This window comes from Camelus dromedarius, chromosome 24, assembly GCF_036321535.1.
Source record: "Camelus dromedarius isolate mCamDro1 chromosome 24, mCamDro1.pat, whole genome shotgun sequence".
In the NCBI taxonomy this organism is placed as follows: Eukaryota; Metazoa; Chordata; class Mammalia; order Artiodactyla; family Camelidae; genus Camelus; species Camelus dromedarius.
Genome location: NC_087459.1, coordinates 21,264,267 through 21,282,064, shown reverse-complemented (window position 1 = coordinate 21,282,064; position 17,798 = coordinate 21,264,267). Strand labels below are relative to the sequence as shown.

The 17,798-nt window shown below is 53.4% G+C and overlaps 2 protein-coding genes and 2 long non-coding RNA genes across 4 annotated transcripts; 2 read left to right on the top strand and 2 right to left on the bottom strand.

Annotated features, from left to right (window-relative positions):
* Positions 1-1,226: 1,226 nt before the first annotated feature.
* Positions 1,227-12,030, top strand: TBC1D10B (TBC1 domain family member 10B). The gene is made up of 9 exons (XM_010996163.3): positions 1,227-2,494; positions 5,440-5,539; positions 5,845-5,952; positions 6,053-6,159; positions 9,202-9,316; positions 9,443-9,508; positions 9,713-9,902; positions 10,252-10,406; positions 10,501-12,030. The coding sequence occupies exons 1-9, from the start codon at positions 1,551-1,553 to the stop codon at positions 11,131-11,133; spliced, it is 2,418 nt and encodes an 805-aa protein (XP_010994465.3). The 5' UTR covers positions 1,227-1,550; the 3' UTR covers positions 11,134-12,030.
* LOC135319221 (uncharacterized) lies at positions 8,986-9,815 on the bottom strand. Its single transcript, XR_010377687.1, has 2 exons — positions 9,690-9,815; positions 8,986-9,088 (listed from the first exon to the last, which is right to left on the bottom strand). It is a non-coding gene; the product is annotated as an uncharacterized LOC135319221 (long non-coding RNA).
* On the bottom strand, positions 11,183-13,596 carry LOC116147197 (uncharacterized). The gene is made up of 2 exons (XR_004130689.2): positions 13,100-13,596; positions 11,183-12,798 (listed from the first exon to the last, which is right to left on the bottom strand). It is a non-coding gene; the product is annotated as an uncharacterized LOC116147197 (long non-coding RNA).
* A 148-nt stretch (positions 13,597-13,744) lies between these two features.
* Positions 13,745-16,233, top strand: CD2BP2 (CD2 cytoplasmic tail binding protein 2). Its single transcript, XM_010996164.3, has 7 exons — positions 13,745-13,878; positions 14,413-14,516; positions 14,746-14,881; positions 15,007-15,164; positions 15,273-15,708; positions 15,791-15,897; positions 15,985-16,233. Exons 2-7 carry the CDS (start codon positions 14,439-14,441, stop codon positions 16,093-16,095), a joined length of 1,026 nt encoding a protein of 341 aa, XP_010994466.1. The 5' UTR covers positions 13,745-13,878; positions 14,413-14,438; the 3' UTR covers positions 16,096-16,233.
* The last annotated feature ends 1,565 nt before the right edge of the window (positions 16,234-17,798 follow it).

Below are 17,798 nucleotides of genomic sequence, written 5' to 3'. Positions count from 1 at the left end.
ACAGGGAAGTAGGTGATGGGACGGGTCCTAGATCCCCTAAAGAATAAGAACACAGATATGGGAGTTCATGGTATTGGGAATTCATGGTTTGTGGTCTGGGACCCCAGTAGAATAGGGGAGGTGGGCCACTCAGAGGACGAAGTCCCAGGAATTGGAGCCCAGATTCTGGGGAGGAGCTCAGATAGTTGGGGCTGAAGAGAGGGACTTGGGGTTTGGGATTCCTGCCGGGGATGGCGGACCCAGAGAGATGAGTAGCTTAAAGGATTTTAGGGCTCTGGTTATAGTCGCCTGGGCTTGGAGTGCTGGGGTTGGTTGAGGACCAGGCTAAGACTTAGAGACAGAGTGGAGGTCGAGAGTACTTTATCAGGGCACTGGATCTGTGGTGGGCTTGGGAGCTGAATGGAGAATGGGGACCAAGAAAGGACTCAGGCAGGGCAGCGCGGCGCTCTTATTGGCTAAGGAATGCACCAATACTCCCGGCCCCCGCCCTCTCTCCGCCCTGTCCCCAACTGTCACCCCTCTCCCGCGCTTGTCTCGGATTGTCACCGATATCCCTGACCTGGCACCGCCTGCTGGCAGCGCCCCTACTCTTTGGATGCTGCCATTGGCTGATACAGCTATCTATCTTCCTCCCGTTGCTAAAGTGAGAGAATGAGCTTATTGGCTACTGAGGCACATTAATCGCAAATTTGCCCTGGTCCCCCGCCCCCCTCAGCTGTCATTTCTTCCTGACCTTCTTGGGAGACCTAAAGAATTCCTCAATTCCTCAGCTCCTATTGACAGCGGATACTGTCTGTCATTGCCTAAATAGACATTATTGTCTGTCAATTTGACCTCCGCCTACTTCCCTTTTCATTGGCTCTCTTTTAATTATTCCTATGAGCCAGCCCTGCCTCTCCTCGCACAGCACCCGCCTCCTTCCGCCGTCATTCACTATTCAGCCATCTTTATTGGCCAGGAGGTTAAGCTTCCCGCTTTGCTATTAGTTACTTCCTTCGTTCCACCTCCTCCTGCCTTCACGCGCCCTCTCATTGGCTTTTAGAGCCCTCCGCCTTCTCCATTTCCTCTTCCTAAATTACCCACCCCCTTCCCACCTCCAACCCCACCCACCCTTCCAACGATTGGTAGAAACCCAGTTCCCTCTCTCCTATTATTCGTCTGAGCCCTCTGACGAGGCGGGAGGAAAAAGGAGCGCGATGGGACCGCCCGCGCGCAGGCGTGGAACGCCGAAACGCTGGCCGCTTGGCCGGCACCGGGGCGTATGCGCAGGCGCGAGGTCGGCTGCTCGCCCGAAGCGGGAGGGAGGGGGCGGCGGCGAGAGATCGAGACGGGTGAGAGAGCGAGAGGGAGACCCCGACGCCTGGCATCCCCGGACCCCTGCCCCGCCTCCGCGCGCTTGGCAGCTGCCCGCGCGCCGCCCCTGACCCCAGCGCGCGCCGGGCCGCGCCCTTCGCCCTCTCCCCTTTCTCGGCAGGCGGCGCGGAGCGGCCTGAGGGGCGGCGCCTCTTGCGGCCGCCCCGGCGGGGGGATGTGAGGGGCGGCCCGCGGCCATGGAGACCGGCCCGGCGCCTCTGGTGGCCCCGCCGCGCCGTCATGGCGCCCCCGCGGCCCCTTCGCCGCCGCCCCGCAGCTCCCGGGCTGGGTCCGTCGTGGTGGTGGCTCCGGGGCCGCCAGTGACCACGGCCATTTCGGCCCCGGTCACTCTGGTTGCCCCCGGGGAGGCGCAGCCCGCATGGGTACCGGGTCCGACCCAGGCCTCGGCCTTGGCCTCGGGTCCGATGGTCACAGGCAGCACGGTGGTGGTGCTGACTCTGGAGGCCTCACCCGAAGCCCCGAAGGTGCAGGTCTCCGGTCCAGAGCCCTTGGCGCCCCAGGCTGTGGCAGGAGCCGAGATGTCTAAGGCTCTGGCCCCAGGGGCAGACTCTCCAAAGACGGAGGAGGCCGGAATCTCACCCGCGCCTGGACCAGGTACCCTTACCGGGAACCCCACCAGGACCTCTTCCAGAACGGCTCCTGGGGCCCTGACCTCCAAACCCCCGCTTGCCCCCAAGTCGGGAACCACAGTGGCCTCAGGAGTGACTTCACGGGTTGCAGCAGTGACAGCAGGACAGGTGACAAGTGGACATGGAGCTGCAGCAGCAACATCAGCATCAACAGGACAGGCTCCAGAGGACCCCTCAGGGCCTGGAACAGGCCCTCCAGGGACATGTGAGGCTCTGGTAGCTGTCGTGACCGTGACCCCAGCTCCAGAGCCTGCTGAAAACTCTCAGGACCTAGGCTCCACGTCCAGCCTGGGACCTGGCATCTCTGGGCCTCGAGGGCAGGCCCCAGACACTCTGAGCTACTTGGACTCCGTGAGCCTCATGTCTGGGACCTTAGAGTCCTTGGCGGATGATGTGAGCTCCATGGGCTCAGACTCAGAGATAAATGGGCTGGCTCTGCGCAAGACGGACAAGTATGGCTTCCTGGGGGGCAGCCAGTATTCCGGCAGCCTGTGAGTACCCAGTGGGCACCCAGTAGGACTGCTTCAGGGAAGCAGAGGTTGGGGGAGGAGGAAATGATACATCTTGCCCATACTCTGGCAGCCCATCCTCTTCTGAGGATCCAGGGGGTGATTAGTGGGAGTGGGCTTCTTAGCAATCTGTCTTGCCTAGAGCATCCTGAGGTTTCTTTGGCACTGGCGTGTTAGGGTTTCAGACCAGGTGTCTGGAGTTCTGGATCTGAGCCTAAGCCTTGCTTAAGCTTTTGGTGTGTTGTGTGCCCTTGACTTAGTGTCTTCCTCATTTCCCTGCCTCACTTTCCTCCTCTATGAGGTGAAAAGTTGAATGAGATGATATCTTAGGTTGTCCCAGCTCTTCAATGGGCAACTCCAGCCACAGGCCAGATATTCTGGAGGGCTGGCTGGACAGGGGTTCTGGTGGAGATCTTTGGTGCCTTAGGGGGAAAGTGTGGAGGGATGGAGGCACCTTCTCTTCCCCATAACCCTTGGTCTGATAGGGTGGTGAGATGGGGATGTCTGGATGGAGGGGACACTCTGAAGGCAAGGCCCCTCTGTGAAACAGAGAAAGGCAGTCTTGTGTTTTCATTGAAGGAAAGGAGGTGGGGGAGGCCTCTTCCCCATTTCCTCATCTCCTCAGCCCGGCTTACTCTTTCCTAGTTCCCTCCAGGGGCCTGAGTCACTCCTAAGGTGGGGGTGTGATTGCTTCTGGCTTCTTCCTTCCCTCTCTTTGGATCCTGCCCATTGTTCCTGTACCCCTTTAACAGCATCACCTGAGACCCCCAGTGCCAGGCCCTATGCTGGGTACTAAGGATAGAATGGTTGTTTCAAGGTGCTCATCATCTAGAGGGAGAGACAAATACTTAAACAGTTGGTTTCAATATAATATGTTACATTTAGCCTAGAGATCATCACAGGGTTTTGTGAACACCTAGGGAAGGAATCTTGCCCAGTCTGGGAATTCAACTGAGCTGATGAATCTGAAGAATGAGTAGGATTTAGTCATGGCTCTGCGTGTTGGGATCAGGGGGACCTGCCTGCCTGGTGTTGGGGGAAGCCCTGTGGGAGGATATTCTAGGCAGGGTTTATAATCCAACAAGAAATTCGTAAAATCTTTGAGCACCAATATTCACAGTCCTGTGTGGGGTGGGCAACTGAAATTTGACTCTGGTGCTTTCCCATGCATGATGGATGCATTATTGTGTCAAATTAATAGGTGAAGAAACAGGATTAGAGCAACTGAGTGAATTGCCCCACTCAAATAATTCGGATCTCTGTGACCAACAGCACTCTCCTTAATACTATGCTGCCCTAAGGAACTTGGATTGAATTGGATTTTAGTGAGCCCCTCTTGTGTACCAGGCACTGTGCTGGGTGCTGATTCTGTGTTTTGTGATTTTGTCCTTTAAAATCCATCTTACATGCTGACAGAATCTACTTCTGAGGCAAGGCTGACTGTGGCACACGTTACCTTAAAACCTTTTAGTGGCTACTGTCCACCAGATAAAATCCAAGTGCTTTAGCCTGAACACAGGCTCCTATTATCTGGCTCTGCCTGCCTCTCAGGTCTTCTTTTCCACTTCTCACCATGTGCTGTGATCCTGTCGAAGTGATTGAAGTCTTTTTCCCTTCATACTCAGGCTATACCATCAGCCAGAAATGCCCTTCTCTCTGTCTTTTCCTGGTATGTTCTACTCTCCTTCATGGCTTACCTCAGATGTTCCTTCCTCCAGGAAGCTTTCCCTGATATCCATTGCCCGTACTCCAATTAGTGCCTTTTCTGTGCATCCTTGTCATTGCATTTCCCTCACCATACTGCAGTTATCTTCCCTGCTAGCTTGTGGCCTTTTAAGGGCGGGAAAGGTATCTTACTCTTCCTGGCCTTTAGTAGAGTTTGAAATTGACTTATGATAGAGATTAATGAGAAATGATCTTTCTGTTTAAGGAGCTTCTAGGACCAGAGAAACTAACATTAAACCTCCCATTTAACAGTCCTTTATATGCAGTTTCTCAATAGTCCTCTCATAACTTTGTGATGTAAGTGGTGGCATTCCTTTTTACAGAGAGGAAAGAGAATTAGGTTATCACTTGCCAAGACTCCCCAACTTCTAAGGAACAGAACTGGGATTTGAGCTTAAGTCTGTCTGACACCCAAGCTCTTTCTTCCACTCCACTCACTTCCTGGTACTGGCTCCCACGAGTAACTGTTTCAGGACTGAGGGGGTATCTTGAGTGCGAAGCTCTGACAGAACAGTGAGCGAACAGTGCAAGGAAAGCTTCCTTTGTTTGTTAATCTGGGGCGATTTCAGGGAGGAGGAGGTAGAGGAAATTGCAGATGGTCCAAAGGCTCTCTAGAGTCTGGTAGAAGGAAACTCACACAGTTGCTTCTAAGGAGACAGGGAAGTGTATTTGTTCTTTATTTTATTTTATGGATAATAATTGCTGTCACTTAACTGTGTCCCTGCTTTGTGTTATTTCATATAATCTCTTAGGTAGATATTGTTTTTCTCTGCATCTTACAAATGAGGAAATTGAGGCTTAGAGGAATTTAGTGACTAGCCCAAGACCACACAGTGAGTAAGTAGTAAAGCTAGAACTTGGATCCAGGTCTAATGCAGAATGTAGCTTTTAAATATTCCATACTCTCTTCCCAAACTTGTATGTGTCAGAAGTGGGATTTGAACACAGTGTCTGTATAGAGATCCAACATGAGAACGCGATCTCTGTTCAGAGATTCCTTCCAAAGGGAATTTCTTCCAGTATGGTGAATTAGGGCCTTGGATGGCCAAGTGGCCAGACATCCTGCTGTTTGGTATTGGTAGCTCACAAAATGCTTTTATGTTCTGGTCTCTCATTTGAACTTGGGGAGTTGGCTTGCCTCAGTTCCCCTAGAAAGCCAGGTTTTATACTACTGACCCCTTCCATACTCCTCATGTCCTCAGAGAGAGCTCTATTCCTGTGGATGTGGCTCGGCAGCGGGAGCTCAAATGGCTGGAGATGTTCAGTAACTGGGATAAGTGGCTGTCACGGCGTTTCCAGAAGGTTTGAGAAGGCTGAGTGGTGGGCAGGGCAACGGACACAGAGGGTGTGTGGGGGGGGCAGGGAGGGCCTGTGTGCTCTGGAGAAGCCCAGGAACCTGATAGTTTCTGCTCTCTGGACCATGTTGGGGGTAGGTAGTACTTGGGCTTGGGGGGAAGAGTAGCTAAAGACAGAAGGCCAGGCCAGGTCCAATGGTGTTAAGCCCATGGGATGTGGGATGGGTGTCCCAGGGAGCCTGAGGACTGCTGGGGAAAGCTTGGAGGCTGTGCCCGCCACTGAGGCTGTTCCCCTGCATGGACTCTGCGTAGGTGAAGCTGCGCTGCCGGAAGGGGATCCCCTCCTCTCTCAGAGCCAAAGCCTGGCAGTACCTGTCCAACAGCAAGGAACTCCTGGAGCAGAACCCGGGCAAGTTTGAGGTGTGCACAGCTCCAGGGTGTGGGGACCTGTGACATTGTCTGTGTGAAGGGTGTCATTAGTTCCTCCAGATTGGAGATAATTGCTGCTGTTCCTCTGCAGGAGCTGGAACGGGCTCCTGGGGACCCCAAGTGGCTGGATGTGATTGAGAAGGACTTGCACCGCCAGTTCCCTTTCCACGAGATGTTTGCTGCTCGAGGCGGGCATGGGTAAGGTGACCTGACTGAGTCAGTCAGCAAACATTTGTTGAGAGCTCCAGGTAGATATAGGGGCTGGGTTGAAAGCCTTCTAGGACTTCCACAGGAATGGTCCTTAATGGATTGTGTGTCAAGCCATATTGAAGGAAATGTCCTAGGAGGGAGACTCTGACTCAGAGTGATGAGGGGGAGGTGCTGGTGAGGGGATGGGGAGCCACATCACAGGTTCATTGAAGAGGCTGCATTTGAGCTGGGTTTGGAAGGGTAGATGGGAGCCAGGTTTTTCCTGGCTTAAGGGTTATGTAAGCTGTGTCTGGGCAGTGGAGTTGGGTAGAGCTGAGGCTGGAAAAACAGTTTAGGGCCAGATCACCAAGGCCCTTAAATGTTCTGCCAAGAGCCTTGAGTTTTGTTCTGTATGCCAGGCTTCCTCAGGAAGTCTATATACTGCTCCATAGCTGTGTGCAAGATGTTTTTAGGTGGTTCTCAGCTTGAGGGAGCATGTGGATGGACTTTTTTTTTTTATCAATAAGTTCATCCTTTCAGCAGATATTTATCAAGCACATGCTATCAGCCAGGTCCTGTTTTAGTCACAGATGATAGTGGTGAGCAAAAGACAAAAACTCCTGCCCTCAGGGGGCTTATTATAGTTAGTAGTGATAGACAGTAGGTAAGATAAAGAAGGAAAGTATGTTGTATGTACAGTGATGGTAAATATTAAGGAAGAGTTTAAAGCAAGAAAAGGGGATAGAGAATGTGACTAGAGATGGGGTTACAAGTGACTTGATCTGACTTGTGTTTTAAAAGGATCGTTCTGGTTGCTGTGCTGAGGACAGACCATAGGAGACAAAGGTAGAAGCAGAGAGACCATTTAGGAGACTGTTTTCATAATCCAGGATAGAGACGATGACAGACAGACCAGGATGATAGCAGTGGGGTGATGGGGAGAAGTGGTTGGAGTCTGGATATGTTTTGAAGGTAGAGCCTAAAGGATTTACCAGTGGATTAGACATGGAGTGTGTATGAGAGTAGTTACGGAAGACTCTTAATGTTTTTCGACATTTTTCTTAGAAAACTAGAAGAATGGAGTTGCAATATACTGATATGGATGGGGAAAACTGGGGGAAAAGTAGATTTGAGGATGTATCAGGAGCTCATTTTTGGAATGTGAAGTTTGAAATACTTCTTGGACATACAGATGGAGATGCCAAGTAAACTGGATGTCCAGTATTATATAAGTTTGGATTTCGGTTAGAGGTTTAAACTGGAAATAATTTGGAAATTTAAAGTTGTCAGCCTTTACGTGGGACTAAATCTCCCCCATCGGTCTGGATGAGGTCATTAAGGCAGCAGGTATAGCTATGAAAGGAAGCTGTTCAAAGATTGAGCCCTGCAGCTCCAACATTTCAAGAAGGGGAAGATGAGAAAGAACCAGTAAAGGAGAAGGACTAGCAGGAGAAGCTGGTGAGGTATGAGGAGAACCAGGAGAGTATGATTCCTAGAAGCAAAATCAAGAGTGGTTTCAGGATCAGCTGTAGGAAATGTTGCTGATGGGTCAAGTAAAGTCAAGTCTGCAAATCGATCTCTAGATTTAGGAATGTGAGGGTCATTGGTGACATTGATAAAAGCAGTTTTGTGTAGAGCAGTGGGTTAAAACCTGATTGAAGAATGGAAGGAAAGAAATTGAAGATAGCAGGTCTGTACTCTGGGTTTTTTTTTTTTTTTTTTTTTACTGAATAGGTAGGAAAGAAATGGTGTGATATTTGGAGGGGAAATAGGATAAAGGGAGGTTTTTGTTTTGTTTTGTTTTTTAAGCTGGAGGAAATGACAGATGTTGGTATGCCAACAGGAACGATCTAGTAGATTGAGAAAAATTGATGATACACGAGTGATGGGAAGGTTGCTGGAGGGATGGCCTGTGTAGGTTAGGAGATGGGATGCAGTGCCCAAGTGGAAAGGCTGTGGTTGGCCAGGATCACAGATAGTTCACCCACAGCAACAGGGGAGAAGGTGGTGGCACAGAGACAATCTGGTAGGTGAATGTAGCATGGGAAGTTACATGTTTATTTTAATATGCATTAGGTAAGATAACTAGTATTATCAAACCTGTCATTTCAAGGATGCTATTGCAGACTGGAGAAAAAAAATTAAGTAGATAATAGTAGGGGTGGCATGCAGATATACCACAAATGAAGATCACACTTCAATGACAATTTTGGGAAACACTATTGTAAGCAGTGGTCATGAGTGGGTGACTGGAGGCAGGGAGAGGATTTGGGATGTTATTACATTTTCCTGGGTAAGAGATGAAGGTCTGAGCTGCTCACTGGCTGGGAGGTGGAGATAGGGAATAGAGATGAATGAAATTCAGAATGTGGTGTTGATAACACTTGATTAGCTGTGGGGAGTGATGGAAGGCTCTCTGTTTTCTGACGTGGGGCTGAGTGGATGGAATTCCCATGCACAGCAGTGGGGCACCCTCAAGGAAGAGGAAGAGGTCTAGGGCAGTTTATTTTGGATGCAGAGACAAGAGAAAGGTCTGAGGCATAGCTGGTTTCCCAAGCATTCACCAAAAACCAGGGCCCTGCCCTGGGGGAACTGATGAAATCCAGTGAGACAGATAAGGCAGGCCATGCCCTGGGGGAGCTCCTGCTCTGGGGTGGTAAAAACATTCAGACAGTGCTGGAGGCAGGCTGGTGCTGCACTGTTGAAAGCTTCCTGAAGAAGGTGACCTTGAGGGTTTATAGGATGGTGGCAGATGGAGAGAGAGCACAGTCTGTGCTGGGGAATGGGTAGGGAGCACGTGGGTGTGCAGGCAAGGGTGGAAGTCTGGAGCCTGGAATAAAGCTTATATTATAGTCTGAGTCTTTGGCTTAAACTTGATAGGCAGGATTAGGAAGCTGGATGGAGGTGTGTGGTGTGATGGTCAAGGTGTGAGGTTGATCTGGAACACAATCATAGGGCAGCTCTTGATGTGGTTGGTGGGGGTGGGTTTATTTGGGGCAGAGAGCTCCCAACTCCTGTGATTGCCTTCATGGTCTTTCTCAATATCCATAGGCAACAGGACCTGTATCGAATCCTGAAGGCCTACACTATCTACCGGCCGGATGAGGGCTACTGCCAGGCCCAGGCCCCCGTGGCTGCAGTGCTGCTCATGCACATGCCTGCTGAGGTCAGCAGATGCTGGTCCTGGTTGGGGAGGGGCTGGGAGGATCTTGGCCTGCAGTGGTGATGGGGGAGCTTCCTGCTCCCTGTTTCTCAGGCTCCATCCCTCTCTCCTTGTTCCTGCCCTTCCCAGCAAGCCTTTTGGTGCCTGGTGCAGATCTGTGACAAGTACCTCCCCGGTTACTATAGTGCAGGGCTGGTAAGTGTCTGAAGGCTGGGTGCAGTTGGGGCTGTGACTTTTCCCTAAGGCTGCAGAGTGGTCCTTGTCCTGCCTCACCCTGTGCCACTCTGTCCCTCTGCTCTGGACCTCTCCCACTGAGGTGAGGATCCCCTACCCCAAGACTAGTTCTACCCCAAGGGGGGGCCACAGCAGGCCTCACCTGATGGCTCGTCCCACCTCCAGGAGGCCATTCAGCTGGATGGAGAAATCTTTTTTGCACTGTTGCGCCGGGCCTCCCCGCTGGCACATCGGCACCTGCGACGGCAGCGCATTGACCCTGTGCTCTACATGACAGAATGGTTCATGTGCATCTTCGCCCGCACCCTGCCCTGGGCTTCAGTGCTGCGTGTCTGGGATATGTTCTTCTGTGAAGGTGATTCTGTAGCCATTTGGGCCTTGAGGGGGCTGGGGATTCCATGGTGGCTGCCAGAGAGAGGGTAGCCCGCTGACAGAAGGTACTTGGTGGGCCTACACTTCACTACAAGAAGTCTGGGGGCTGGAGAAACTGAGCCCTGGTCTTGTTGGCTTTGCCACCAGCCCATAGTTTGCTCTACCTCCCAGGAACCTGAAACCCATGGCAGTTTATTTTGCTTCTTGGGTCCTCAGTCTTCTCACCCATAAGGTTGGCTGTAGACAGGGATGGGGTCTGTGTGTACCTCCTGATTGGGACAGGCTGAGATCCCAGGCTGATCACCCAGGCTGTCTTCTTTTTGACCCTGCAGGTGTCAAGATCATCTTCCGGGTGGCCCTGGTGCTGCTGCGGCACACGCTGGGCTCAGTGGAGAAGCTGCGTTCCTGCCAAGGCATGTATGAAACCATGGAGCAGCTGCGCAACCTGCCCCAACAGTGCATGCAGGAGGACTTCCTGGTGCATGAGGTAGGTGCTGGCCTTAGCATACCTCACACCTGCTTCAGCCCATCCCCATCGCCATCCCCATTTTCATTTTAGTACCTGTTTCTTCTCTGTCTAGGTGACCAACCTCCCAGTGACAGAAGCACTGATTGAGCGAGAGAACACAGCCCAGCTCAAGAAGTGGCGGGAAACCCGGGGCGAACTGCAGTACCGGCCCTCACGGAGACTGCATGGTTCCCGGGCAATCCATGAGGAGCGACGTCGGCAGCAGCCACCCCTGGGCCCTTCCTCCAGCCTCCTTAGCCTCCCTGGCCTCAAGAGCCGAGGCTCCCGGGCCGCTGGAGGCGCCCCCTCCCCACCCCCTCCTGCCCGCAGGGCCAGTGCTGGGCCTGCCCCAGGGCCTGTGGTCACCGCTGAGGGACTGCGTCCATCTCTTCCTTCACCTACTGGCAACAGCACCCCACTGGCTCCCAGCAAGGAGACCCGCAGGCAGGAGAAAGAACGGCAAAAACAGGAAAAGGAACGTGAGAAGGAGCGGCAGAAACAGGAGAAAGAGCGGGAGAAGCAGGAGAAGGAACGGCAGAAGCAAGAGAAGGAGCAGCAGAAGCAGGAGAAGGAGCGGCAGAAGCAGGAGAAGAAGGCCCAAGGCAAGAAGCTCTCGCTGCGTCGGAAAGCAGATGGGCCCCCTGCCCCCCAGGACGGCGGGGACAGGTCGTCAGCATCAGAGGCCCGGCAGGATGCTTACTTCTGACCTCTGCCCTGGGGCTGGACTGCATGGCCCCCTTTTTCCCTCAGCCAAGAGCAGGCCTGGCCTGGGGTGTTGCTCCCAACCCCCTTGGCAGGTGTCCCTCTTTCTGAGGAAAGTGGCTTGATTCCCCATTTCCTTGCCAGCTGCTGATCCCTACACAGCCAGGACAGTCAGAGTACACAGGGCAGCTGCATTTCCCTGGGGCAGCAGTGAGCAAATCTGGAGCCCCTCACCTCTAGTTAAGCCCAGCTGGGGTCTCTGTCACTTCTGCCCCAATTCCTTCTGGGGTCCCTTCCCAGGTGCTGTCCTGACTGGCCTTTTGTCACCACAGGGGTGACTCTTGGCGATGGGAGTCAGCGGTTTTCAGATTCTTACACTCCAGTCACTCCCCTTACCCATGAAGTGGAGCTGGGTTCCTTTTTCCCTTCTTGAGTCTTGCCTATCTCCCCCACTTCCTGGCTGGGGGCCAAGACTCTTCTTGCTCTACTTCTGGACATCTCTGTGTTGTAATTATGTACAGAAGACCTGGTCAGCCCAGGGTGGGGGTGTTCACTCTATCTTCTGTCCTTTGGTTCTCCCTCCACAATGTTCTTGCACTCTAGTTTATTTAAGGGGACATGCACTGGAACAGGAAATGTCCCCCTCTTCCCCACCACCACCCTCCTTGCTCTCCTTCCTCTTCATCTACCTTTCTCTGTATTCTCAGGCCTCCCCTGCTTTGTCTCACCAGAACCCCCACCTTTTACCTTGTTCCCTTCCAACCCTCCAGCCCGTACCTGGGTAAGGGGTCTTCCCTTGAGCTCCAGGGGGTGGAACCCAGTGTTTACATTTTCTTCTGTCTCTGCCCCCACCCCGTACAGCGCTTTGAGGAACCGGAAAAGAACCTGCTGTTGTACCTGGGTCCGTCTCCTGCCTTGTTATTTGATGAAGGGGGTTAGAGTAAGTACTAGGAGGGAGGGAGTGATAGAGCCAGCCAGGATCTGGGTGTCTGTTGAAGCGGTCAGCTGGTCTTGGCCAGTAGGTACCTTTTGGCCTTTGATCCATCTCTCAGTCACTTATCAACAGGTAATGATTGAGCTCCACCTCTGCCTGGGATCTGCTGCCTCCATTGTCACTGGCCTCTTGGAGCCCTCTTTGCACTGCCTGCAGCACCTGGATCTCCTTCCCAAAGTGCTCATGCAACTCCTGGAAGCTGGAGAGGGGACTGAAGGTGGCTGGGAAGTCACAGTCCTCTGGGGGTGATCTTGGCCAGCTCCCTGGTACAGCTCCCGGTACTGGGCCTCCAGGGGGCGTAGCAGCACAGCCAGCCACCTCCAGCTTGCCCTAGCCAGTGCCCACAGCCAGGCTTCCAGCTCCTGGTTTTCTGCTGCCAGCTTGTAGGCCTGCCCACCTTCTACCCCTGGTGTCAGGATGGTAAAGGCATAGGGGTTCTGTGGCCCCAAGGTGTGGCTCCACTTGGTAGTTCTCTAACAGGATGAGGCTCAGGGGCATGTGGTCTGCCTGGTGTTCCAGGTAAAGAGGTTTCCCCAGAGGATGAACCAGTGGTGTTGGTAGGTGGTATTTCAGGCCCCCTTTAGCAGGATGCCCTACCGGTCTGGATCCTGTGTTTTGTACCCACAGAAGAAACAGCACGGATTTTGCTTCATAGTAGTCCAATCTGGGAGGAAACTAGGGGCAAGAGAGAGGAGGGGTGGTCCATCCGGTTATGCTGGGGCCCCCCATGCTGCCCTTCTCAGGCTTTAGTTGGGTCTTTCTGGGCACAGCCTTGGCCTACTGGGATTCAGACTCAGTATCCTCAAGAGGTAGAGGTCTTGTCCGCACAACACTGAACCTAACCCTCCTAACCTCCCAAACCCAGCTCTTCCCCTTGGGCCAGATTATAAAACCTGGGTAGGGGCCACTTGGCTAGGGTCCTGCTTGGGGGGAGGGGGGAGTCTGGGTATTCACTGCTGCCCTTTCCCAGGCCTACCTGAGATGAAGGCAAAGGGACTTCTGGGACTTCGGTACTGGGCACAGGTCACACTGCCACCTCTCCTGTTACGGCTCTTAACCACCTCAGAAACCAGGAACTTAACGCAGGGAATAGGCGTAGGGTAAATGACTTCCCCTGGGTCCTAAAAGGAGCTGGGTTCAGAAGGTGTCCCAAGAGCCACCAGGAGAACCGAGCATCCCCTCTGGGACAAGAGCAAGGCCACACCTCAGACTAGGAGACAGCGGGCAACTGGACGCTTACAGTGGGAAGGCAGGGTTTCTAATGAGATGGTGATGGGTGCAGAGCCAGCCCTGGGGAAAAGGCGACTCAGCCCGGGAAAGGGAAACTAGGGCAGCAACCCACTGACCCTGCTGGGACTTTGCTTCTCCATCGTGATCCTGGGCTCCCCTTTAAGTAGAGTGCCCCCCACTTTCTCCTCAGCCTCTACTGCTGTAGGAGGGAATCGAGACCACTTCCGGCCGTCCTCGTCCGATCAGGGTCTAGGCGTTAATACGTCCCGTCTTCTCGCCATTGTCGCCCCACACGGCTCACGTCACTTCTGCGGGGGGTGTGGGTGTGGGTGTGTCTTTCCCCACTCAGTGCGTATTTCCGCTTGTTCCCGCAGTTAGTCTTAGCTCTAACCCAAGCGAAGCCACTTCCGGCCTTCCCTGGAGCCTGCCGCAGTTCTCTTCCGGGTGATGGCGGCTGAGTGCCCCGGATGTAGCCCTGGCGAAAGCCTCTCTCCCTTTCTTCCCCCGCCTTCCCTGGATCCTTAGGTGAGCGCGCGCCGGTGGGACTGCTGGAGTCCCCGGGGCTCTGCCGCCTCTCGAATTTGTACACAGCCCAAGACAGTTGGGGGGGGTCACCCAGCGGAGTTGGAGTTCGGCGCAGGGAGGAGCGGGGCTGCCGGGGCGCCAGGTCCTGGGCCTGCCAGGGCCCCACAGACTTCCAGGAAGCTGGGGGTGGTGGAGCGGGTGTCAGCCCGCGGAGCACCTTCGCTCCCAGGACTGCGGGGTCCGGGAATGGGGGTGGTCACGTGGAGGAACCCATCTTTCGTTCAGGGTGGGAGTGCCCATGGGGAGCTCCTCCGCGCGTTCGCCTCTCCGTCCCCGCAACTGCAACTCTTCCGGATGCCAGACTGGTGCCTCCTGGCTGCCAGCTCCCCTTATGGCCCTTGATTCTGTGTTCCCTCCTGTCCCTAACTAGATCTAGTAACGATCAGGTGAAAGATTTGTTGTGCAGGGAGCCCTCTCGCGGTGAGTATTGTGCTCACCAAGTTCCCCTAATCTTCACCCTTTCCCTCGGCTCAGCTTGGGGAAGGCCCCTCTATCCAGTCATGCCAAAGAGGAAAGTGACCTTCCAAGGCGTGGGAGATGAGGATGATGAGGATGAAATCAGCGTCCCCAAGAAGAAGGTGAGGGGGCCAGACTCCTGCGTTCTGGGGAAGAGTGAGGGGAGAAAAATAGGAGCTAGAAGCTAGCAGAGAAACCTGGAGGGACAAAGAAAGGGTGGAAGGGGCTAGCGTTTCCATGCGCTGTGAGAAATGGGTTTGAAAGATTTTCAGTTTGAGTCTAGAACCTAGGATATTTGGGGCTAATAGCCAGTAACCTACATCTCTCTCGACTTCTGGCTCCTGCTTACAGTTGGTGGATCCTGTGGCTGGGGCAGGGGGTCCTGGGAGCCGCTTCAAAGGCAAACACTCTTTGGACAGCGATGAGGAAGATGATGATGATGAAGGGTCTAGCAAATATGACATCCTGGCCTCAGAGGATGTAGAAGGTGAGTTATACCCAAGAATTGACTTTCTACTAGAGGAATAAATAGATGCTCCTGTGGTTGTGGAGCACTGGAGGCTCCTGTCTCTTTTGCACACCTAGCATGGGACTCCTGTGTTTTGGGTGCAGGTCAGGAAGCAGCCACGCTCCCCAGTGAGGGAGGTGTGCGGATCACACCCTTCAACCTGCAGGAGGAGATGGAGGAAGGCCACTTTGATGCTGATGGCAACTATTTCCTGAACCGGGATGCTCAGATCCGAGACAGCTGGCTGGACAACATTGACTGGGTGAGGTCCAGGGGTTGGCATGGCTGGGCCTGGAGGTGGCAAGTGCTGTTGGGCCTGGAACCTGAGACAGTTTGTCAGAAATAAAACTCTCCTATTTTTGCATTACAGGTAAAGATCAGGGAGCGGCCACCTGATCAGCACCCACCATCAGACTCAGAGGAGGAGGACAGTCTGGGCCAGACACCATTGAGCACCCAAGCCCTCCTGGAGGGCCTTCTGGAGCTGCTGTTGCCAAGAGAGACAGTGGCTGGGGCACTGAGGCGTCTAGGGGCCCGAGGAGGAAGCAAAGGGGGCAGCAAGGGGCTGGGGCGGCCCAGTTCTCCTCAGCGCCTAGACCGGCTCTCTGGGTTGGCTGACCAGATGGTGGCCCAGGGTAACCTCGGAGTATATCAAGAGACAAGGGAACGGTTGGCTATGCGGCTGAAGGGATTGGGGTGTCGGACCCAGGGACCTCCTGACCCCACACCACCACCCTCTCTGGACATGTTTGCTGAAGAAGTGGCAGAGGGCGAGCTGGAGACCCCAACCCCTACCCAGAGAGGAGGTAAGATTGTAGGGCAAAGGAGGGGTGTTGTGGGCAGGGGGCAGGCCACTTGAGGCCCCTGTGGCTTTGCTTGTTATTTTAGAAGCAGAGTCTTCCGGAGATGGTCTGGCGGATGTGATGTGGGAATATAAGTGGGAGAACACGGGGGATGCTGAGCTGTACGGGCCCTTCACCAGCACCCAGATGCAGGTAAGCTCCTTTCTACTCCATTTTGCCTCTTCTCTACCTCTCTCCACTCTGTCAGTCCTGCCCTAGCTCTGCCCTCTCTTCCTGCAGACTTGGGTGAATGAAGGCTACTTCCCAGATGGTGTTTATTGCCGGAAGCTGGACCCTCCTGATGGACAGTTCTACAACTCCAAACGTATTGACTTTGACCTCTACACCTGAACCTGATGAGGGCCCAGTTTGGTGGCCCCTTCTTTCCTGGACTTTGTGGAGGAGGCCCTGGCTGCCTCAGGCAGTGAGGATATTGGGGGCCAGTTTTCAGTCAACTTCCTTTTCCCAATAAAGGCCTTTAGTTGTGTATTAGGGCCTTGACTTTGCTGATGGCCAGAAGCTGGCCTTTCTCCTCCGCTCTTTTGGACTTGTCTTGGTCCTTGAGTGTTTCCTCTCATGAAGTTCCTCCTTGGGAGTTCCTCTGTAGTCTGTTGAACCACCTCACATTGTTTATTACTCCTAAGGGTGGAGCTGGGGCCTGTCAGGTGTCCTGTGGCCTCTCAATCTGGATTGTGTTCACCATCTAAAAAATTCCTTCACTTACATGCTGTTCTCCAGAGTCCTCTGGGGGTTCCTGTTATGTTGCTTTTAGGTCTTTGGCTTTTAGGGCCTCAGATTTTCTGCTTTGCAGCCAGTACAGGTTAGAGTCCCAGAATTGAAGATTTTAGGCCTGGAAGCACTGGTACATCTGTTGAGGGTGAGCAGGAAGATTGGTACTTACTGGCCCCCACTGTCTTGAGCTCTTTAGATGTTGGGCAGAAGTGTCCTCTTACATAAAGTCCAGATTCAGTGTTGGCACTTGAATGGACCTTTCACGGCCACCTGCACCAGTCATGCATTGTAGAGGCACAGAGAAGGGTAGCATCTCACTGCAGGTTACACAGTGAATCAGAGTGCTGGCCCAGACCTTTCCTGGCACCAGGCCTTTTCTGCCTCGCCTTGGAGGCCCTGCCGCTTACATTTCCTGGGCTCCCACAATTTGCCTGGCACGGGACTAGTGCTTTGAGGGAACTGAGATAACTGTCTGGTCTCCTTCAAGGAATTCAGAGTCTGGGCAGGAAGGGAGGAAGATGGATAGGTTTGATTGTATGTCTTAACACCTTCCACCTACTGGCAGTGCTGCCTCATGCCTCTCACTCACACCAAGTTAGTTCTCTGCCTAGGCTCTCTATTGGAATCTCATGGGGAGCTGTAACATTACTCCTCACAGATTTGGAATGAATTGGTCTAGGTAATGGCCTGGTGGTTGGATCTTTTAAAAGTTCCCAGGTGTTTCCCATGTGCAGCCAGGTAGCAGACGACTGGGCCTGACTTCCATGACTGAGATTACACCTGGGGAGAGAGGCCGGATCCTGAACTCTGCTCCAGGAGAGCTAAGCATGTGCATGGACTGGGGCTCTGGTGGAGTCTGTTAGTTGCAGGAGAGTTGAGCACCAGAGCCCTGGGGCAAATGGGAGTCCCGGGGGGAAGGAGCCAGTCTCGGAACTAGGAAAGACTTGGGGGCGAGTGGAATACTTGATGCTCCAATGAGGCATCCAACTTCCATAATAATTAGGCCCACTCTAGTGCCAGCCCAGACCTGGATTTCCTTGACTTCAAGATGCCTTCAGTTTTAAGATGTCTTACTTTGTGTCATTGTGAAAGAAAACCCTGCTCGTTAAAGTTGTTAAGATGTCATTGATTCAAAGCTGCATCCTGATTTCAGAATCAGGTGTCTTAGGACCAGTGAAGTACAGTGGTCACCTTTATATCCCCAATGACTCAGTCATGGGAGGTGCTTAGTGTTTGGTGAATAGATGGAAGCTGGAGATGGGGGGGGTGTTCCCCTGGATGTCCTACACACCTCAGGCTCCCTGGATCCAAAGCTGACCTCA